This window comes from Vipera ursinii, assembly GCF_947247035.1.
Source record: "Vipera ursinii genome assembly, chromosome: 9".
NCBI classification, from domain to species: Eukaryota; Metazoa; Chordata; class Lepidosauria; order Squamata; family Viperidae; genus Vipera; species Vipera ursinii.
In genome coordinates, this window is record NC_139523.1 from 2146683 (window position 1) to 2170861 (window position 24179).

The 24179-nt window shown below is 42.8% G+C and overlaps 1 protein-coding gene across 2 annotated transcripts; it reads right to left on the reverse strand.

The window, feature by feature from the left end:
* Positions 1 to 3272: 3272 nt before the first annotated feature.
* On the reverse strand, positions 3273 to 24158 carry S100PBP (S100P binding protein). 2 transcript variants are annotated; one of them, XM_083369291.1, is made up of 6 exons: positions 20952 to 21058; positions 19913 to 20772; positions 18127 to 18221; positions 7987 to 8096; positions 4968 to 5049; positions 3273 to 3640 (listed from the first exon to the last, which is right to left on the reverse strand). In XM_083369291.1, exons 1-6 carry the CDS (start codon positions 21013 to 21015, stop codon positions 3508 to 3510), a joined length of 1344 nt encoding a protein of 447 aa, XP_083225417.1. In that variant the 5' UTR covers positions 21016 to 21058; the 3' UTR covers positions 3273 to 3507. The 2 variants fall into 2 exon arrangements, with proteins under 2 accessions (XP_083225417.1, XP_083225416.1); XM_083369290.1 differs by lacking the exons at positions 18127 to 18221; positions 20952 to 21058 and adding an exon at positions 24134 to 24158 and having other exon boundaries at positions 20688 to 20772.
* Positions 24159 to 24179: the final 21 nt, after the last annotated feature.

Consider the following 24179-nt stretch of genomic DNA (forward strand, 5'->3'; position numbering starts at 1 on the left):
GGGGGTGAGCTGTTGCCCCCCGTGGATAGGGCTCGCAACTTGGGAGTCCTCCTAGATTCACTACTTACCTTGGAAGATCATGTAGCAGCTGTGACTAGGGGGGCTTTCGCCCAGGTTCGCCTGGTGCGCCAGTTGCGGCCCTATCTGGACCGGGATGCCCTGTGTACGGTCACTCATGCGCTCGTGACCTCTCACCTTGACTACTGTAATGCTCTCTACATGGGGCTTCCCTTGAAGACCACTCGGAGGCTCCAACTGGTACAGAATGCGGCCGCGAGAGTTGTCTTGGGAGTTTCCCGGTACTCCCATGTTACACCTTTGCTCCGCGAGCTACATTGGTTACCAGTTGTCTTCCGGGTGAGGTTCAAGGTCTTAGTGATGGTTTTCAAGTCCCTACATGGCATGGGTCCGGAATACCTCGGGGACCACCTGCTGCCGGCGTCAACTCCCCTCCGCCCTGTGCGTTCCCAGAGAGGGCCTCCTCAGGGTGCCTCCAGTCAGAGAATGCCGGCTGGTGGCCCCCAGGGGGAGGGCCTTCTCTGTGGGCGCCCCGGCTTTGTGGAATCAACTGCCGGTGGAGCTCCGGATGGCACCGGATCTCAGCTCCTTCCGGCGCGGGTTAAAGACCCACCTGTTTGAACAAGCTGGCCTGGCCTGATGGGGAGTTAATTTGGGTTTTAAATATTTGTATATTTTATTGTTTTATCTTGGGCATTAATTTAATTCTATTTTAACTTTTGTAGTTTTGTACTTTTATTATATGCCCTGTTCACCGCCCTGAGTCCCTTGGGAGAAGGGCGGTATAAAAATTTAATAAAATAATAATAATAAAAAAAAAAGACGACCCATTCCTAAGCCTTTTAACCGGAATGCATGTGTAGGCCAGAACCTGGACGTGTAGAAGCAACTTTTACTTACAAATGAACTGCCTAAAAATGGCAGACAGCATTCTCCTTTCTCGAACTGACGAACAATGCCATTCAACATTTTTAGTAACAGACTGAGCTGTCCCTAAGTCAGACCCCCTTAACCAGGGACAACCTGTAGTGCTGGGATGCAGCAGCAGCAACACACACACACACACACACACACACACACACAGAACCCAGGAAAGGCAGCTGGCCTTCCTTACTGCAGAGCCGGAGGGGATGCGTTGAGCTGTCCAGGAGAGAAGGGAGTTCCTCTTGGCCTGCCAGGAATCTGCAGCCGCCAAGGGGCAGCTTTCAAGGACTCCCCTAGGGAACCCACACATCATTTTGGCATCACTGCACAACAACAGATACCTCAAGCACACGCCTTGAAAGCTGCTGTCCAGGAACCAAAAATTGTCAGCGCCAGCAAGCACTTCAGTACTTCCTCCTCCAGGGATCTCGGCTCCGTCAGGAACAGAGGCAGGTCCATCACTAGCTGGATCCATTGCAGGCAAGACCAGAGCGTTAGGCTCCCTTCCTAAGGAAATGGGGGGAGGCTGCTTTGGCAGAGGCTGCAGCTCCTGGGACTGCCACGGATTGTGGGCTGGACCAGGATAGGGCCTGTCTGTCCATATGAACTGGTCCTGGAAGCAGAAGGAAGGGCTGCACTTTCCTTCCCTTCCCAAGCGCCAGTGATGCTGAAGAAGAAAAAGGATGGCGTTCCACAGATCTGCACTTATGAGCCAGGCAAAAATTGCCTTTAGTCTGACTTATTGGAGGAAATGGCAGGAACCGCCTTGTTTTTAAGATTTCCACTGCATTTTTCATTAAGAGCCTTTGCATATCTGAAGCAGCCAGCCTGGAAGTTAACAGTCTTTGAAGGAAGCCCAGTGAAGGATAAGAGGATAAGGGCAAGTTTAAGAATTATTCCCCCTGAATGCAAATATGCCATGCATAATTGTGGCAGAAGGAAACCTTATCTGGGACCCCTCTAAGCTGTCCAACTCTCATAAACAACATTGAAATATACTGCTCATTTTCACAGAAAGTGCCTAGCCTGCCAGTTCACCAAGACTGGCAACTACAGATAATTTTACTGTTATAGTAGAACAAATTTAGGAAGATTTCTACCTTTCCCCAAGCAGACTTACTACAGGAGTTTGTATGGGTGGTTATAAACATAAAACCACCCCCCAGTTCCTCTCTAGCTGAGGGGAAAAGGTTTTGTGCTTATAACCACACGTGCAGCAGCTGATTTGCACCTGGAAAAAATGGCAGGAATGTTATTGATTAGCATATCCACTCAGTGGCGCTCAAATTCCTTATGGGGGTTACAGGGATACAGACTGCCTTGAACTAGAAATGAGCTAGAAGTCAAAGTTCATTTATTGGGCCTTAATGCTGCTCCAACTGACCCAGTCAACCATGCCTCAAGGGAAAAAGCAAAAAGAAAGAAAGGCAGTTTTCTTCTTGCAGGTACAATGAGCTGCAGAACAAGAGAGCTCTTGGTCTCCAGAGAGAAGCGGATAAGAGCCTCAGCAGGGACTCTCCATCAAATGCTTAAAATTTAGAAAGAGGAACAGGTCTTTGCTCCACTTGCTGGACCTTTTGAAAGATGGAAGCAAGAAGATAAATGCTTACTCTTATGTCACAAGATGCTGCCATTTTTGCTGTTTCTTTCTAGAACCAGAGCATTTCGCAAAGAGTTGCTTTTTTGAAGCCTCTGTGCTTATTTTTTTCTCAACTATATTAAACTGAAGAACAGATAAGTGGGACTTCTGTTATTTCTATCCTTCACTAATGCTTCCTGTAAGAGCACAAGGGTTTAAGAAAGGGCGGGGTTTGACTTCAGTTGCACAGATGGCTGGAGGACAGAAAAACAAGAAATGCCTGTTTTCTTAGGCATTCACGCCCTAAATATATACTGGCTTTTAATTAATTACTTTAATTCAGGGCATTTTCGCATCACTTGCAATAGCTGCCTTTTGTTATTAGAGGGATGATGACCTAAGAAAAAGCTTCTACATTTTAAGCAGTCCACTAAAGCCTATGATGCCGGATGATCCCCTACATATGAGCATTTCAAGAAGGGGTGAATAATTTTCCAATTAATCCAATGCTACTTCCTTCATTTACTTGTAGCCTCAACCGTAGCAGTTGAATGTGTGAATGGACTCCATTAAAAAGTTCTGTATCTGAAGGAACATGAGATGTTTGATATCATCGTTCTTCATTGTCGAAGTGTAACAAAGTCAGAGCGCCTAGAATTTCCATCAAATTTTAAAAACGGAGAAGGTAAACAATTAATCTGGGCATAGTCAAGCAGTAAGCATAGAAGGGGAAAAAGGATAATAGGTCCCAGAATTTTAAAATAAACATTTATAACATATTCAAGGTGCAATATCAAACAGAATAGTAAAAATACAACATTTGTAAAATATTCAGCCGTGAAAAATGTTTAAGACAAAAAAATGAACAAGTATTTGTAATAAAAACAAATACATTAAACTGGCCTTCATGTTAGTAGTAACACACACAAATCGAACTGCTGGTACCTAAACGTGTAAAGAACAACTCTGAATAAAAAAAGGGTCCCCTAGCTCAGGGTCGGGCTGCGCTCAAAGCGATCAGGAACGCCATCAAAGCGGCCGAAGTTGCGCCTGCTGTGCTCCACCCACTGGCTGAGACTGAATCTCTGAGTTTTGCTGTGACTCCGTTTGCTGTAGTTCCTAGGGAGGGAGGGCATTTTACCAAAAAAAAAAAGGAAGAAAGAAAGAAAAAACGTCAGCAGCAACCCCAACCGTGAAGTCTCCTTCCTCTCCCTTTTCCTTGGGGCAGCTTTCCAGACACAAATCCCGGGAGCCCCGCCCCCACTTTTCAGCCTGGGACACCAGAAACAGAGCAAGCAAAGCACAGGCCGGACCCCTTTCCTAGCCTGCCTTCCCTTCACTTTTAGGCCTTCTCTTCCTTGACTTTATCCAGTCCCCTTTCAAAAACTGCAGCCTCCGTGCCCACAGCCATTGTCAAACCAACAGAGGAACATTCCTCAAGAAAATGGCATTATTTTTTATTAGAAAAGTGTCAGATTAACTTTTAACAAAATCAACACGGCCACGTTGATCAGAATTCAAAGCACTATCAGAAAACCAAAGCTAGGATTTGGGGGAAAGGGGAGCTTTTAATTCCTTTGCATTTTGAATCTTTCATGAGTGACGGAACTGGTGCTCGACTTATGACCGGTCACTTAGTGACTGTACAAAGTTACAACAGATCCTCCCCAAAAGGCATTTACAACCTGGGCACTTGGCAATAAGCCCATGTTTTAGGGCCGTCTGCATGTGGCTGCAATTTACAAAGTTTGGGCTGAAAATCAGTCTTTGCTTCTGATTTTCGGCAAAAACACCACAAAGCAAACAATGAATTCGCTTAATGATTGCCACATTTACTTAACAATCACCGCAAAAAGGTCGTAAAATCAGGTCAGTCGTGTGGGCAACCTGCTTTACAACTGTCATGCCTTACAACCGTAATGGGCAGGCAAGTCAGATTCCTTGCTTCCTTCCGTTTCTAAAGATGTTTAGCTAGCATGTCAAGGAAATGTTCCACTCCACCAGATTTTTTTCAGATAAAAAGACAATGCTTAGAGTGAAATAGATGCTTCAAGACATTATCTTTTTAAAATAATGACTTTTATAATGATCTTTTACATTATAAAAATACTCTTTTCTTTTCAGTTGTACAATTTTATCCCAAATTTCTCTTTTATTCAATTATTGTTCACCTCAGGGAAATAAATGCTCAAAAAATGCTCGAAATTTGTATCTTTAATTCATATGCATCCATAAATCTCACTGTTGTTCAACTACAGTGTGATCTTTATCACCCAAATATCAGTACATGTAAGTAAGGATATTTTGCCAGCCTGATAGATAGTAAATTCTAGTTCCTCAAAGTTGAAATAATTATACCTATTTTTACATGCTACAAGATCAGCAAAGCTGCTTCCCAGGAAAAACTTGCCACTGAGCTCTGCCTGTCCTCTCAGAGGTACCGTACCTTACGGTCAAGTCTGTTGGGTGGTCATAACCGGATTCCGACGCGACTGTATTAACCAGGGTGTGCAACTCATGGACTGGGTCTGAAATTCAGTAGAGCAGAAGATGAATCAAGACATGACAGTTAGGAGGGAGATTTTGCTACTAACACTTTGGAATCTATTTTTCGCTAACCAAAGAAAGGAAGAGACAACCCTTACTTTAAGTTGAATAATAGCATACACTAAAAGAAGAGTCAGCGGTTTGGGGGATTGCATTTGCTCAGGACCAAGAAAATTCAAAGTGCTGCTTGATTAAAAATATGATAAAGGAGAGATTCTTAAAATCATTTTTTTCCAGTTTGTCCTCCAACCTGCAGTCCAACTCTATTTAAGCTTAACCAGTCCAACATTTTCTAAGTTACCATTCTTCACCAACTAGTTAGACCAAAACAATTAGCCTAACAGGATACTTTACGAAAAGGTCAAATCCTCTAGTCGTAGACAGAAAAAGAATCTCAAATCAACATCTCAGACAACTGTAGAGCTATGTTGGCGCAGTGGTGGATGGAATGCAGCAGTGCAGGCTAACTCGCTGCTCACTGCCAGGAGTTCAGTCCCGACTGGCTCAAGGTTGACTCAGCCTTCCATCCTGCCGAGGTCGGTAAAATGAGGACTCAGATTGTTGGGGGAAATTGCTGACTCTGTAAACTGCTTAGAGAGGGCTATAAAGTGCTATGAAGTGGTACATACTGTAAGTCTAAGTGCTATTGTTAGCGCTATTGCTAATAGGCTGTAGCAGCTGTTTTTGAAAAACCTTTACTAATCAGTAGTAAGAGGGAAATGAGGAAGCAATCCATTTTTCTGTTCACTAGAATAAGTACTGACTATGTTGGCTGGGAACTACAGGACCTGTAGCTCAACACCAATATATCTGGACAACACAGCCTGTGTTGTCTTAATTCTCTGCTCAATTATTCATTCTGCTCTGTAAGAAAATGGAAGCCTAACCTGCAGGTCTTACAGCATTCCTTTCCTTTCAATCATATTTAAACTTAGCAATAAAATTGTTATTCAGAAAGAGGAGGGGGGGTGAGAAACAGAAAAAGGTGGATTTTATTGAGAACTTTAAAAAAATGCGCTGGAAATTTTACCTATCATTAAGAAGCTACCGTTAGCATCACCTGGGCAGGCTAATGGCTGGGATAGATCCCTATTTGTCATCAAGCTTTAGTCAGTTAAGTTGCTCCTGTTCCGGGCTGCCTTATAATGGATTTGCTAAATGCCACTGCTAGCCAGCGTTTATTTGTACTACATCACTTCATCAGGTTATGCTAAGCTTGCACACAGCGAAGCTGGGTTGCTATCTGACCCCCTCCTCTCCTGTTCCGCTTGATTGGGATGCTGGCTTATCTAAGTGAAACAGGAACAAAAACCCATGAGATGTTTGTTCTGCCAGGTTTTTAAGGATAGTTTGATACAACAGACTGAAGCAGAAACTAGCCAACTATGTTTTGTCCAAGTATATATATTAATCCAGCTGATGTAATAACACTTGATTCTCTCTTTCAAAATGAAACTAAGTGTTGAAAAGAGAACCTAACAGTATAAACAGATGTAAATAAATGTTCACTTGTGTGAAAGTTCTCAGTAGGAAAAATGGAAAGCTAAAGTGTAATTAAACAAAGTCCAAATCATGCAGAAAACAGCGACAAAAATATCACGAGGCTGATACCTCCCCCCCTTAAAGATACACCTGGCATTGTGGACAAGTCACTCTTGCTCGCCCAATGGAAGAGCACTCCTCCCACTCACCCTGATGGAAATGGCCCCTGTCCTGCTGGCCTTTGTCAGGTCTTGGAACGATTCTGTTTAATATGGAAGAGTCAGAGCACTATAATGCTTCCATGTCATAGTTGCTCATAGTAGTATCAATAGCGTTTAGACTTATATCCTGCTTCACAGTGCTTTACAGTCTAGTAAAGCCTAAACGGCGTTTTCTTTCACTTACACTAGTTTTCTCAATATATACATGGTAAATATTCCAGAAGTGATCCATCTGTTGGTACTACATGTGTGAAAAATTGCAAACTAGTATTAAAAATACTATATTATCTTCCTGAAAGGACCACAACCATGAACTCAGCTCCTTCTGTTAAAAACTCCAGGGGAAAACCAAATTGCAATCCCAAATAGCCTGACAAATGAGTCACACCCTTTATTCCGCCCCCGTCTTTAAGCCGCTATCCCAACCTGGCCTATATTGTAACAAAAATGTTGGTGCAGGACAGACCATATGTTCAACCAAAGAGGGGCAACAACTGGCCCCACAAAGCCCCCCTGCAGGCCCATAGCTAGAATTTTATGGTAGGGAGGCCAAACTTCCAATGCTTATTCAACCTTATGACCCTGGATAAACTCCGTGCCTGTTCCACAAATTTAGTACACCATTTTGAGATTGAAGTAATAATTATAAAATTATAAAAGTAAAACTATAAAAGTAAAATAAATGATTACACTAGGTTTGTAAACTATGGTGTACCATAATTGCAAACAATCATGTGGAAGTTTTGTGTGCTGTCAGCCTGAAGTAAGCTTTACCTATAGATTTTGTAATGAAGCTCCTCTTTGGATGACAAGGCAATCATGGCCAACTTTGTCCAACACGGTTAACCAATCAACTAAAGACTAAATGAGTGTGTTCTCATACAACATGCTGAAACTTGGTTAGAATAAAGCTTGGTGTATTGCATGAATCCAGCCTGTTGCTCAGTTTACATTTCAATGTATGTTGCAAGTTAATTCATTTATAAAGTTCTTTCTAGAACTCTATTAGACAAAAATTGCCACAAAAACCTCCATGTCCCCTGACCTGCATCTCTAGCCTGCATAAAATGGAAGCAAGGAAGGAAGTCTTTTCTGGAACAAATCCCATTCCTCCCAGCGGAAAGGGTAGCCGAGAACCCTGGAATGTCCCAGCCTCCACTTTGGCCTTAGTGATGTTCCTGCCACCCACAACTCCCCTTTTACCTTCACACTTACCGATGAGCGAGGGGACAGAGCTAGCGTGGCTAAGTACAGCATTGACGTATCTCGCTTTTCTTGACTCAAGATCTGCTTCTTGAATTAATATCCGTTTAGGCTTTACGAGACTAGAAGAGGAGGGGACAAAATAACAACTTGCAAATTGTACCACAAATGATCTTCTAGGAAAGATCGAATTACTAGCAAAGTTTTGAAAACTAAAGCAAGACATAATTGCACAAGGTTGTTCCTGCTACTTTCAGATAACCAAAAGTAAAAAGGGTTTACTTTCAAATTTTTAAAATACGTATTTATAAATGAATTGCCTCACAAGACACTGCATTAAACATCTTTCTAAATAAGACAATGGGGTGAATGTCTAATCCATTTTCAGTCAAGAATTCAATTTTAACATTTGTTCCCAGTGTAACTTGTCAACAAACTATAAAATGGGGAAAGGAAAAATACCAGTATATCACCTGCTCAATGAAAAAAGGAAAATGTCAATAGGTAATAAAGAAAAGCTGCAGCAATGCTTTGTTCAGGCTTCTCCAACAACAATTCTGTGTTCCACCATGAAATTGTGAAGCATCAGGATTAAAGCTTAGGCTTGGCAGAAACATGGCCAGGGAAATGTATCTTTACTTGAATTTAAAACTCCAGGATCATATGAACGGCATTCCCAGATATTGACTGAAATAGTTTTTTAAAAAATGCTGCCAAATTCCAAAAGGACACAGGATGTTGTACAAAAAAATGAAAATGAAGTAACAGTAATAAAAAATAAAAAATATTTGAAACGGTCTAAGTACACCATATTTTTTACAAAATAATAAGTCCCTTTCTCTGTTGACTGTTTTTAAGAATTCTGAAATTCAGTGGTGACACAGCCATCCAAGCTTCTACTGGAGCTTGTTCCATAGGATAAAGTGGCGCCATGATAAAGACATATGCTGACTGTAAACCACTTAGAGGGCTGTAAGTGCTCTTGCTATATCCGGCTTTCCCGTGAAACTTATATACCTACCAAATCTATGTGCATTAAAACAGAGGTCTCCAACCTGTGGGCCACGGCCCGGTAGTGGGCCGTGGACTGCTGGCCACTAGGCTATGGGATAGGCTGGCCAGTGTGCGGACGTGTGCGCGCCACCCCACTTGTGCTAGCACCACACAAAAACGGGCTGCCATACGAAAATGGGACACCCCCACACTGTGGGTTGCACAAACGGGACGCCGCACTGCATGAAAATGGGCCGCCACGCCTCAGGGCATGAAAATGGGATGCTGCCGCGCCCCAGTGCATGAAAATGGGCCAACACCGTGCCTCGGGGCGCAGAAACAGGGCACTGTGCACAAGAACGGGGCAGGGCTAGTATCACACAAGTGCTAACCCCGCCTCGTTTGCATCATGTGCATGCTTGTGGCCCTGCACATAAAATGCTTCCCCCTCTCTTTCCCTCCGGTCCGCCAACCAAGAAAAGGTTGGTGACCTCTGCATTAGATGGAAAGGCATAGATGGTGCAATAGATATTGGATGCCAAGCCAGTCAGATGTTGGTAACCATTACAGGTGGTCCTCAACTAATGGCCGGTCATGTTAAGTTATGATGGTTTTGAAAGGCTGCTCTGCACTCTGTGAAGCAATTCTAGATGCTGTAAAATACTGTGCAAGTCGTTTCCACCCCCACCCACCCCCCAATCACAAAATCAAGATCTCGATGCTTGGCAACCTGTTCGTAGTTAAGATCGGTTGCCAAGGACCCTGAGGTCATATGATCACAATCTTCTGTGCCAGCTTCCCCAAAAAGTCAATGGGGGGAACCAACAGGGAAGGTGGCAGGCTACTGCCGGCTGCCAAAAGATTTCCTTTCCACCTCATGCGTGGGAGGGGGGCGGGCAGGAATACGTGAAGCTGCCAAAACAAGGCTGGAATCTTTGGGATCAGAGCTTTCTCTCTCCAGCCCAGCCCAGGAGTTCCCTTCCGGGCATGGAGGGGAACCTCCTGCCTTTCTTTGGCAGGCACCTCGTTTCAGCTCCATCCACTTAACAACCAGTATGTTTACTTAAGAACCGTAACTGGGAGAACCAGGTTTGTAGTCATTGAGAAAAGTGGTCTCGTGGGTGTCTTCCTTAACAACTGCTTTGCTAAACAACTGTGATTCCAGTCCCAATTGTGGTTATAAGTTGAGGACTTCCTATATTTGTCTCGCCAAATGCTTTGTTAATTACTAGAAGTCAACATGGATTTTCAAGAACAAATCTTGTCAAACTATTCTTAATTCATCTTTTGAATGGATAATTGCCTTGTTTGTAGAATGCTGAATTTATCCTGACTTCAGCAAGATATAAATGATAAAAGTACATCATGAGATTCCAATTATTCAGTTAATTAAAAATAGATAACATGGCATGCCATTTCATTCACCATCATCATTTTAGCCATTCTCTATCCACTGCAGGACGAAGGCCTCTTCTGCATGTTTCCAACCAAGACAATCCTGAGCTTTCTTTTGCCAGTTGGGCCCCGCAATACTTGCTGACGTTGTCAATCCATCTTGTTTTAGGTCTCTTTTGCGGACACTTTTTATCAAGTGGGATCCATTCTATGTCTTCCTTGCCCCACCTGCCCTTCCTGGTTCTTCTTGCTATGTGAGCAGCCCATTTCCATTTCAATTCTTTTTCTCCCTTGGTGGCATCTTATACTTTCGTTTGTTTTCTAATCCATGTGTGTCTATCTTGTTTTGTGATGCCGAGCATTCCTCTTTCCATGGCTCTTTGCGCCACTCGTAGCTTTTGTATCAATTGTGAGGTTAGTGTCCATGTTTCACCGGCGTATGTTGGAGCAGGTAGCACACACTGATCGAAAACTTTTGTCTTCAGGCATAGGAGGAGGTTGGTCTTGAAAATTACGCTTAGCTAGCCAAATGCCTGCCAACCACATTTAATGCACCGTTCAATTTCCTTTACTGTATCACCTTCCGTTGAGATCCGTTGGCCAAGGTATATGTACTGGTCTACTATGTCTAATTCGTCTGCAAATATTTTTTTCTTTGGCAAATTTATTAAACATAACTTGGCTCTTTTTCAAGTTTATTTTTAAGCGAAATGGTTCTCCTGCTTTGTGTAGCTCTTGTATGTGTCTTTGTAGGTTTTCTGTGTCTTGTGAGAAGAGAACAACATCATCTGCAAATCTTAAGTGATCACCTGCAATAGGCACCATTGATTTTTATTCCATATTTTGTTCAGTCTAGTTTGTGAAATAGTTCTTCAAGGCAGGCTGAGAAAAGGATAGGTGATATTGTATCGCCTTATTGTACACCTCATTTCCTGGCAATGCTATAGATATAGCCGATTCAAGGATGTTTTTGACTATTTGTTCATTTAGGTACATAACGTTCATCTCTTCCAAATCTTGCAAAAGAACAAAGCAATTTGATAGATTAATCTCAAAATCACTCTTTTCCTCTAACAGCCTATCATGTTTGTTTTTCGTGACGTCTTTATCATTTTCATGCACTCTTTTCAACATCTATCTTCACTTTAGCTTGTACCATTCTGTGGTCACTTCCAACATTAAAGCGATTGATGATAGTACAATTGCAGAATATGGTTTTATTACTTGACATGACGTAGTCAATTTTGCTTATGTAGCCAGATGGACTCTTCCATGTGCATTTTCTGCTAGCTTTTTTTCTTGTAAAATGAGTTTATAAGGTTCCTGTCCTTCAGCAAAATCTAGTCTGTCGCCTCTATTACCTAGTCCACCATATGGGCCAGGCGCTTTTTCTCTATGTATTGTTCTTCCTATTCTTGCATTAAAGTCAACAATTAGTATTTTGTATCAGCATTTTAATCCTGAAAGTGGGGCACATCATTATTAAACTCTTTTGACTTCAACATCATTATAACGTATGGTTCATGTGCAAGCCTGGATGATTTGAAGCTCATATTGTTTGTTCAATTGAATGATGCATTGTCTGATATACTTTCAAATTTTACTACTGAGTCTTTCAGCTTTGGGTTAATGAGAAAACCAACTTCACCATGTCGTCCATCATTGGTATCTCTAGTGCCTTTTTGTGTTTCACATTATCCAATGATATCCCAATGGATATTGCTGAGTTCAATCAGCAGTTCTTCTAATCGAACATTTGTTTTCGTTGTTCAAATTTGACTGCTCCTATGTCTAAAGTCCAAAGGCAGCCTGATTTAATCCGGTGATTCTTAGCACCCTCTGCCTTCAGGCACGTCTTCCCTTCTGCCATGGATAGTGCCTCCGGGGAATGATGTTGTACTGGCATGTGGAAGAAATAAGGCCATAATCTACCACATTGGTCCAATGCATGACATTTGGATACATAGCTGGCTTAAAAAACTGCACTAGTCTCATTTTTGGAGCACCAAAATAAGTATTTCAACTCTTCTATCCTTTTTCATCAAATCTGCAGATGACAAAATTTGGTGAGACAATTAAAACTAAGCTGGAAATAAAATTTAAAACTATTTTGATGGTTGGAAAAATTGGCTGAAAGTAACATTATGACCAGGGAGAAGGACAAAGTCCTTCACTTAGGAAACAAAAATCATTATCTGTCCAATGGTGACAAAGGTGTAGAATCCACTTGGATGATACCAACATGGTCCTGGCCAGGTTCACATGGTTGTTTCTTGAGGCTTGAAACTGTCAAGACCACATAGCTAGCAAATTCAAGAAATTAAGAACCGTGCAGATTTCAGAAATGCTTATTTAATTCTAGTCAGGTAATTCACACAATTGTAAAAATTGTACATGCTCCTAAGCAGATTTATAGAAAGCCATTTAGGGCAGCATCTCTTTGAAACATCTCCTTCTGACAACTCCCACCTCGGAGATGTTATCTCTTTTCACAGCCAGTGAACTCCTGCTATGTGCAATTCCCAGAAACTTAAGCTGAGCTTGTTTTCTCAAAGACCTTCTGCTGAGTGGATTGTCTAAGTGGACCTTAGGTTGATCTTAGATGGCCTGGAAGAGCTGTTTTCACATTGAAATGGATGACCTGGATAATGATGCCATGTCTGAACCGATTGTTCCTGTGCCAACTTGAAAAGCTCCTATGGATAGTGGAGATAGGAAGATAGAGCTGCCTGGAATTGCTTTCCACCACTAATGTTAATGTTTCCATCATAAAGTATTAAAAGCCCAATGAATCACTGCTCTCTAATCTCGGTTTTCCTTTGGCACAATGAAAAAGAGAAGGAAAAAGTCACACCTTTTCTGGGTCTACACATCTCATCACGTCCTTGTACTGTAAATGCTTCAGTGTTTCTCTTCACCCTGAAATTCTCTTGGAGGTGGGAGACAACAGAATTATTATTACTATTATTATTGTTTTGCTGTAAGTTCTAACTCATTCTAATAAAATTCTGGTGCATATTCTCCCTGGGAATTCTTTCTAATCTCCATTTCAGGCAGGCCAGAATTTCTCCAGGTACATGTTCACCTGGGAGATGAGGGGATCCTGCTGAGCACGGTTCCCACTGAATCTCTGCTGGATGGGGACACCGACTGCCAGGACACTAAGCGCAGCAGACACTTTCTTGTCCATTTCCTATCCAAAAGCTGCCTAAGATCCTGCCCAGGGTGTGCCCAAATGGGGAAAACCCTTTATTCCAAAATAGGAGCCAAGCACTTGTGTTACAAAAATTCTGCTGAACCACAGTCAGCCATGTTTCATCAGAAATAGGACCTGAAACACTTTGATTGTCCTGGATTTCAGAGAAAACAATGTTCAGACAGGGCAAGGGTCTTTTCATTCCACAGTCACCAACGCCACATATCTCAGCAGCTTGCCTAGCAGTCTCTCCACCCCTGCCTTCCCTCACCTCAGTCACAGCCAATATCACAGCAAGGCCCAATTGCCAGCATCTTTCCCAGCACCTTCCCCCCCTCCCTGCTTTACTTTGCCATCACCATCCATCTCCTTAGCTCTTCTCCTGGTCTTCACATGCCCCATTCCAGATCGGTCCAAAATATCCGGAGCTGTGGGCAAGGACTTTTCTTATCTGATCACTTCTCTGAATAGCTTCTTCCCCAAGACCGACTTTCGCTTGGCATCCATCTGCAATGCCTGAAGCCTGGGCTGCATCATGCCACCAATGGGCTGCCCTTTGTTCACTGGGATTTGTGAGTGCTTCTCCATTCAGAATGGATTCTGAAAGTTAGGATTGCCACCACCGCATCAATGTTAGATGTTGTTGTTGTTAGCTGTGAAGTCGTGCCCGACCCATCACGACCCTATGGACAACATTCCTCCAAGCCTTCCTGTCCTCTACCATCTTCTGGAGTCCATTTAAGCTCACACCTACTGCTTCAGTGACTCCATCCAGCCACCTCATTCTCGTCCCCTTCTTCTATTGCCCTCAATCTTTCCCAGCATTAGGCTCTTCTCCAGTGAGTCCTTCCTTCTCATTATGTGGCTAAAGTATTTGAGTTTTAGCTTCAGGATCTGGCCTTCTAAAGAGCAGTCAGGGTTGATCTCCTCTAGGACTGACCGGTTTGATCGCCTTGCAGTCCAAGGGATTCGCAGGAGTCTTCTCCATCACCACAGTTCAAAGGCCTCAATTCTTTGACGCTCAGCCTTTTTTATGGTCCAACTTTCACTGCCATACATTGTAACTGGGAAGACCATAGCCTTGACTATACGCACTTTTGTTGACAGAGTGATGTCTCTGCTTTTTAGTGTGCTGTCTAGATTTGCCATGGCTTTCGTCCTGAGGAGCAAGCATCTTTTAATTTCTTGGCTACAGTCCCTATCTGCAGTGATCTTGGAGCCCAGGAAAATAAAATCTGTCACTACTTCCATTTCTTCCCCATTTGCCAGGAATTGTTAATTGTTAATGTTAAGTTTCAACCCAAGTTTTGCACTCTCCTTCTTCACCCGCAACAAGAGGCTCTTTAGTTCCTCTTCACTTTCTGCCATTAGAGTGGTATCATCTGCATATCTTGGGTTGTTGATATTTCTTCCGGCAATTTTAATTCCAACTTTTGATTCATCTAGCCCTGCCTTTCTCATGATGTGCTCTGCATATAAGTTAAAATAGGCAGGGTGACAGTATACAGCCTTGCCGGACTCCTTTCCCAATTTTGAACCAATCAGTGGTTCCATGTCCAGTTCTCACTGTTGCTTCTTGGCCCACATATAGGTTTTTCAAGAGACAAATAAGATGGTCTGGTACTCCCATCTCTTTAAGAACTTGCCACAGTTTGTTATGATCCACACAATCAAAGGCTTTAGTCAATGAAGCAGAAGTAGATGTTTTTCTGGAACTCTCTAGCTTTCTCCATGATCCAGCATATGTTAGCAATTTATTTATTTATTTATTTATTTATTTATTGATGGGATTTATATCCCGCCCTATCTACCGAAGGACTCAGGGCGGCTAACAACAAAACATATAATAAGTACAGAAATCAAGATAAAAATAAAATTGAAATCATCTGTGCAATAAATTAAAATTAAAGATTAAAAAATAAATTAAAAATTCTAAATATAATTAATTAAAATGCCTGTCAGTCCAGGTCAGCCTGGTGGAACAGGAGTGTTTTGAGGCCGCGGCGAAAGGATTGGAGGTTTTGGGCCATCCGAAGCTCAGGGGGGAGCTGATTCCATAGGGCTGGCGCTCCCACAGAGAAGGCCCTCCCCCTGGGGGTCGCCAGCCGACATTGCCTAGCTGACGGTACCCTGAGGAGGCCTTCTCTGTGTGAGCGTACTGGATGGGAATTTGTTCCCGGCATCAGATGGTCCTGCAAGTATCCCTAGTGATCTCCAGTTCCTCTGCCTCTTCGAAATCCTGCCTGTGCTTCTGGTAGTTCTCGATCCACATACTGCTGGAGTCTAGCTTGTAGGATTTTAAGCATAACTTTACTAGCATGAGAAATGAGTGCAATGGTGCGATAGTTTGAACATTCTATGGTACTGCCTTTCTTTGGAATTGGAATGTAAACTGATCTTTTCCAATCCTGTGGCCACTGTTGAGTTTTCCAAATTTGCTGGCAAATTGAGTGTAGCACTTTTACTGCATCGTCTTTTAAGATTTTGAATAGCTCAGCTGGAATACTGTCACCTCCACTAGCTTTGTTGTTGCTCAGTTTTTCTAAGGCCCACTTCACTTCACATTCTAGGATGTCTGGCTCGAGGTCAGTGACCACCTCACTGTGATTATCAGGGACGTTAAGCTCATTCTTGTATAGTTCTTCTGTGTAATTTTGCCACCTCTTCTTAATCTCTTCTGCCTCTGTTAGGTCCCTGCCATTTTGGTCCTTTATCATGCCCATTTTTGCATTAAACGTTCCCTTCATCTTTTCAATTTTCTTGAAAAGATCTCTGGTCCTCCCTATTCTATTGTTTTCTTCTATTTCTTTGCACTGTTCATTTAAGAAGGCATTCTTATCTCTTCTAGCTATTCTCTGTAATTCTGCATTCAATTGGGCGTATCTTTCTTTTTCTCCCTTGCTTTTCGCTTCCCTCCTTTCCTCAGCTATTTGCAAAGCTTCCTCAGACAACCATTTTGCTTTCTTGCATTTCTTTTTCTTTGGGATGGTTTTGGTTGCTACCTGCTGTACAATGTTGCAAACCTCTGTCCATAGTTCTTCAGGCACTCTGTCTATCAGATCTAATTCCTTAAATCTATTTGTCACCTCTACTGTATATTCAACAGGGATATGATTTAATTCATACCTGAGTGGCCTACTGCTTTTCCCTACTTTCTTCAGTTTAAGCCTAAACTTTGCAAGAAGCTCATGGTCTGAGCCACAGTCAGCTCCTGGTCTTGTTTTTACAGACTGTATAGAGCTTCTCCATCTTTGGCTGCAGAGCATATAGTCAATCTGATTTCTGTGTTGACCGTCTGGTGATGTCCATGTGTAGAGCCGTCTCTTGGGTTGTTGGAAAAGAGTGTTTGCTATGACCATCGTATTCTCTTGACAAAATTCTACCAGCCTGTGCCCTGCTTCATTTTGTACTCCAAGGCCAAACTTGCCTGTTATTCCGGTTATCTTTTGGCTTCCTACTTTAGCATTCCAATCCCCCATGATGATAAAGACATCATTTTTTGGTGTTAGTTCTATAAGGTGTTGTAGGGCTTCATAGAACCGCCCAATTTCATCCTCTTCAGCACCGGTGGTTGGGGCATAGACTTGGACTACTGTGATATTGAATGGTTTGCCTTGGATTCGAACTGAGATCATTCTGTCATTTTGAGCATTGTATCCCAGTATTGCTTTTCCTACTCTTTTATTGACTATGAAGGCTACTCCATTTCTTCTGAGGGATTCTTGCCCGCAGTAGTATACCTGATGGTCATCTGAATTAAATTCACCCATTCCTGTCCATTTTAGTTCGCTGATACCTAAGATGTCGATATTCAGTCTTGTCATCTCTTGTTTGACCACGTCCAGCTTTCCTTGATTCATGGATCTTACATTCCAGGTTCCTATGGAGAAAAAATCTTTACAGCATTGGACTTTCCTTTCACCACCAGACACATCCACAGCTGAGCGTCCTTTCGGCTTTGGCCCAGTCGCTTCATTCTTTCTGGCGCTACTAGTACTAGTCCTCTGCTCTTCCCCAGTAGCATATTGGACGCCTTCCGACCTGAGGGGCTCATCTTCCAGCGTCATATCGTTTTGCCTTTTGGTACTCTCCATAGGGTTTTCATGGCAAAGATACTGGAGTGGGTTGCCATTTCCTTGTCCAGTGGATCACGTTTTGTCAGAACTATGACCTTTCCGTCTTGGGTGGCCCTGCACGGCATAGCTCATAGCTTCATTGAATTACGCAAGCCCCTTCGCCACAACAAGGCAGTAATCCATGAAGGGGCAATGTTAGATACAGCTAGTTATTCAACCCCCGACCATATTGATAAGGAAATCCAGCATTTGGGTTCCGACATCCATAGTGAGCAATGTGCAGGGGGGAAAAAACCCTACTGTCCATTGAGATTCTTCAAATGTCTACTGAATTGTTATGGCCCAGATCAACATGTTTTATCTTTTTATTTTTTAAAAAAAGGTCAATATTGAACAGGTTCCGATATATACTGTGCAGATAGAAAATGACATTATGCAATTAATCTTCTCCTTGGACTGGAGCCCTTGAAGAATGGCTGTTGTGGTTTGTACCTTGATTTCACAGAGAAAATGGAATCTTCCACGCTGCTCAGGGGTTGACAAACTGAAAGATGTAGCCTCCTCTTTGGTTTTTTGCCACTTTCTGCCTGTGAGTAGGCAGAGATAGGGAGGAACAAAATCTGTTAGATGGACTTCTGAAAGAAGTTACTAACTCCTTATGAACAAACTAGGTTGTCCTCTTTCATCACTCTGATCATGTATGGCTTCACTTTGGAACAAACATAATGCCGGAGGGAGTAAAAGGGCTGGCACGTTTGCATCCTGTGTACCTAATGAGGGTCCCACCAAACCTATCCCGTTTCTCAACTGCCCATTGGGCATCATTAGACCAGTTTGTATCTTCTTTATATGTATCTTGAGACTGCCAAAAATATCAAAATACTTTCACATCCAACGTCCTCAGACTCTCCTGTCACCATCCCATTGGGAGCAAAAGCAGATATGGTGGGCTTGCCCCCATTGACACCTTGGGAGGCCAATGCTTCCAGATGAGTCCTCCAACTTCCATCCTGGAGCTGCTGATGACTATTGGCTGCTTTGGTGTTGTGCATTACCTTACCAACCGCTGGGACAAGTGACCTTCTCCTCCTCCTCCAATGTTGTACCACTTTGGCATCATGGAATGGAATTAAAATAAAATTAAATTAAAAAAAATAAATTTGCCCCACAACCAGCCTGAGCCAATTTGTCTCTCTTTTCCCTCATCATCACCATATCTCAATGCATGTATAAATATTCTTTCAGTCTGTTGAACAGTTGCCAGTTGATATTGCCCAATGCCTAGCTCGTCAAGGTCCAGGCAGGGGAGATTAGCATTGTATATTCTAGAAGACAATATGTAAGAGTAAAGAGAGGGGCTTCTCAGAGGACACAGGAAGACACACTAAGCCAGGTATGTTCGACCCCTGGCCCACGAGGCCCTGGACAGCTAGTAATATGCCTCCACAAGATTGTAAACTTTTGTCATCATTATGAGATTAATATACATTAACTATATATTTTATACACAGCTCAAGAGAATTACTCTTCACTCAATGCGGCTCAGGCAAGCCAAAAGGTGCAGATCCAGGTTCTAAGCCCTGCTTTCTAGCTAGAAGAGATGGAGCTACCTCCTTCTATTCACTTCCATTTCTGGTGACAGAGAACAGCCTGGTCTCTGATCTAAGCAGATATCTACAGCAGCATCAATGGCCAACAAGGCATGCTTTCATACCACCCACAATTTGTAAAAAATAACAATCAGCGCTATGAGTAGCTACTACTGCCTAGCATCTGACATATGAAAGTTATCTTGAATAGCTTAGATAGATATTGGTTTTGAGTACAAGCTTTTAGGCCTCTGCAGGATGAAGACTCAACTGTTAAACAATCTTGTGTCATATTTCAAACAGGAAAAATTCTTATATCCATGGAAAAGAAAAACTGGGATTTTGGGGAGTAGGAGAGGGGAGAGGAAAATAAGGAAAATGAAATTTAAAAAAAAACCAAAACATGTTAACTGCTTCCAAATCATCAACCTGGACATGGAATCTTTCTTCCATGGTTAAAATTTTAGTGCCCACTACCATCTAGTGGAAGGCAAAGGGATAGAAGACAGCCCCATCTTATGTCTCACACACAAGGCCCCCAAATGCATTTCCAGATTCTGAAGTGTAATCAACTCAATCCATAACTTGTACAAAGCAGGGAAAAACAAATTATGCCAAACTCTGTGGGATTTGAGAAAGCACGCCTAACAGCACATCACTGGAAGAAGGGGAAGGGGGAGGTATTCTAACCTATTTGGTTTTTTAACATCAGGAACTTCCACACAATCGTTTCTTTGGCCATTGACATGAGTGGGCACTGCATGCAAGTCAACAGTATCTAATTCTTTTTCAGGCAGTGGGTTGCTTGTGTTCTTGCCTCTGAGCTGCTTGTGACTTAAGGAAGTCTGTCTCTCTGAGGACTGTCCACCCACCGCACCAAATGATTCATGTTCAGCCACTAGTTGGCTTCCTAATGGCAAAACACTTGTCACTGTCTTTATTGCTTCATTATCTACTTTTCCAGACAGACCTCTCTCCAGATTCAAAGAAGCTATTAGGTCTGAACCAGCTTCTGGAATCCTAAGACCACTGTAATTTGCACCAAACTCTGCTTGATTTTGAGAGCTCTTATTCAAATATTTCTCCAAATCATTCGGGAAAACAGCCCCCTCACTTGAGCTGGCTGAAGAAGCGGTCTGAGGAAGAGGTTTTGTGCTTTCAACCTCATCCAGAGCCCTCAGAGGCTGTGCAGATGCAGGATAAGCTAAAAGGCTACCACTCTTCACATCCTCACAGCTATTTACTTCAACTGCTACAAAACATGGGGGGTTTTCCAGATCCTCTGCTATCAGCTCATCCTCAGCTTCACGAGAGAGTCCGGTGGGAGAATCTGGCATTTCCTCATCAGAACGAGCCAGGATGGTGTCATCCAAGTCATTATCCAAGCATCCACTGCTGCTCAGGAAAGAGCCTGGAGAAGCTGCTCTTCCACTGCTGAGGGAATGTGCCTGAGAGGATGAGCACCTGCAGGTCATACAGCATTGTCTCTTCATGTCTGCTGCGCCCCCTTCTTCACACTCCTCTTCTAAATGCCTCTTGCTCCCAGAACCTAAAGCATTAGAGAAAGCAACTTTAAGATACTACAGAAGCAGACAATGCGACTTGGCCCAATGCTGCTTTTCTGACCACTATATTTTAAGAATCCCACCTCCACTCTCCAGGTTAAAGACTAAGGAAGGATAACCTTGTAACTGAAGCCCTGTTTCAATCAAAGTGGTCTCCAATTACCTGCAACCTCATTTTTGAGAAAGTTCAAGCGTGGCTTTCCTCCTCCTCTTCTGAGATTGCACATACTTAGAAGGAGGCTTCATCATGCAAACTAAGTCAAGCCACCTGCTTGTTGCGTGACTAGAGTAACAAGCTAACATCCCTGAGCTGCAGACTTCCCAGAGTTCATTTTAATAGGTAGCCTGAACAAATTTGCTACAGGGACTGGAGATGATTTCCTTCGGGCTTCAATTGCAGGTCAGATTCTGCTAATGAAAGTCTATATATGAAAAATCTGGTTAAGAAAACTGTACAGTCATGTCCAGGCAGTCACTAGGAGTCGAGACTAATTCAAAGGTATAAATAAAGCTTAAAAATTAGAATTGTATATTTAAGTCTTTTTCAGAGGAAATATTTTTAAATGATTTATTGGTATTAGTAACAATGTAATGCCATATGGATATTTTAAAGGCTGTATTGGTACAGTATGCTAACCATGTCTAATCTTAGTTTTGCAAATAACCAAGTTACATGAACCCAGATATTATGGCTACATTATGGCTTAATGCAGTGTGAATCCAGGATTAAAGTAACCATGTTTAGTATGTTGATGTAAAGACAGTCATTATAAATGGTTACAAAGTTGGACTTAATCTTTATATTATCTGTGATATATTCAATTACAGGTAGTCCTCATGAACGCAACTGAGCCCAAAATGTCTGTTGTAAGCAACATTAGGTGAATTTTGCCCCATTTTACGATCTCTCTTGCCACAGTTGTTAAGTGAATCACTTCAGTTGTTAAATTAACATGCTTCTCTCCAGGGAAGTGCTTTTAATAATGGGGTATGAGTGTGCACAGTGCACGTACAAGATCTGGAAATTCAACAAGATTGGGCTGCTCTTCCCAAGAATGTTTATTTGAACAGTCAAACTCCCTTTTAAAAGCAGCAAGATATTTATATCAAATAACCATCCCCCAAATCCGAAGGGCACTAACCTTAGCAATGCACTTCCCACAGCAGTTTTGGAGGGCCAATACAAAAAAAAACCCTGTATGAGCCGAGACTGTGTCCCTGTGGACAAGGCGCCATTGAAACTATAGCTTATATCCTGCTATACTGCATCTTTTATTAGGACTCACAGATTCAATTTATAACACTTCACCTAATAAAATATCTGGGAACTACTGCTATTGGATCAGTACAAAGTAGTTTCTTTGAATGTGACCAAATTTTGCTATGTTGTATGTAAAATTGGGCAAACTTTAGTTGCCCACAGATAATCCACCACCAACTCCAATACATTATTCTGTCTGACTTTTATTTTTGTCTTTTAGTATTTTTAATGCTTTTGTTTGTGGTACTGGTCTGTGACCATAATAAAGATTGTTGTTGTAGCACAGTTGTTTAATGAATCTAGCTTCCCCATTGATTTTGCTTGTCAGAAGGTTGTAAAAGGTGATCACATGACCCTATGACACTGCAACCGTCGTAAGTCAGTTGCCCTACATCTGAATTTTGATCAGGTGACCATGGGGATACTGCAACAATAGTAAGTGTGAAAAATGTCATTAAGTCCCTTTTTACAGAGCTGTTGTAACTTCAGACGGCCACTAAATGAACTATTGTAAGTCAAGGACTAACCATAATGCGATCCATATAATAGGAAAAGTATTCTCAGCAACAAAGTCCTAATTTTCCCAGCCAAAGGGAAGATACAGCATTTCTATTTCACAGTGACTTATTTACACCAAAAATTTTCAAAACCAACATTCAGTAAAACAAACAAGTGCTTATGCCAGTTAAGTTATGCTTCTAACACTACACTTTCAGTGTCTATTTGGAAAGTCAGGATATTGTGAATTGTCATTGGGAAGTTAGCTAATGAAATGGCACCCACAGTGGACTAGTTAATGAAAACATCTCTGCATGCCAAAAAGCAGGTGACCCTGACCCCCCCCCCCTTTATAGCTTCCCAGGATGCTGCCTACACCTTGGACATTTGCTTCTAGTCTACTTTCAAAAATACTGCCGCCATCTTCTAGGAGCATCCAGGGGATATGCCAAAGATATTAGAAACTAGAAATTTTGAATGAATTCCTATTTAATCTTTAGAGACCAATACCAGGGCTTTTTTTCTCATAGAACGCTCAGAACGGAGTTCCGGCACCTTTTTTGGATGGAACCTTGTAGGGTAGGCAAGGCGGGTTGTATGACATGTGTGAGTTCCGGCACCTTTTTCTTTTACAAAAAAAGCATTGCCAATATCTGTATATTGCTTTCTGTCCATTCAGCAGTGGGCTATTTTACGTTTTACTGATCTTTTTAGTTAGTATGTTTATGACTTTCCTAATTATGGCAGAACAAATGCTAGACATAAACTTTTAAAAGTAAAGGCATCTATTAAAAAAACTAAGTGAGGTGAATTTATACTGAGAGTGAAGATAGTTCCACTTTAAGGAAAACTTGATCTCTTTGGTCACGGGAGATCCAGACCAATGGCCTCCACATCTCTTGAAGAACCTAAAGCTCTGGGGGGGGGGGGAAATCTGGAAAAATGCATTTTGTTTGATATTTAAAAGGCAGGCACAGTAATGTTCGAATAAACGGATTTATTCTGAGTTTGTTCATATAAATCCCTATTTAAATGTTTTTACCCACAGATGGGTAGACTACAGAACCGATTTAAAAGGGCAGCAAGAAGCCTCCTTGTTCCAGCCCTTGGCTCTTTTACGACTGGTGGACTTCAACTCCCAGAATTCCTGAGCCAGCATGGCTCAGCTTGGAAGCCTCTCCCTTTCCCCTCAGCGTGGATGGCTGAGGAATTCGGGGAGTTGAAGTCCACGAGTCCAGCCCGTTTCTCCTCCAGCCTCCTCCCTTCTCTGGGGTCGGTTGGGCCCCAAATCGGAAAAATCCCCCGCCCCCCCTTTCTCTTCCGGACTCCCGTCTCCTGAAGCGCCCCCCCCGCCGTCCGCGATGCCCTCCTCCGGCCGCAGCCCCATCCCAGGACCCCCCCCAGGCCGGGCCCTCCCCCTCCCGCAAGGGGGCCGCAGGAAAGTCGCCCCCACCGAGCTAAGCCCCCTCAGCGAGCCCCCACGAAGCCCCCCCGGCCGAGAGCCCGGCTACCCCGCCGCCCGCCCTTGGTGAGAGGCGCTCGAGGCCCGGCCGCGCCCCGCCGCCTCTGCCCCCCCCCGCACTCACCCGCCGCCATCTTCGCGGGAAAGGCGCCGGCCCCGCCTCCCGCCCG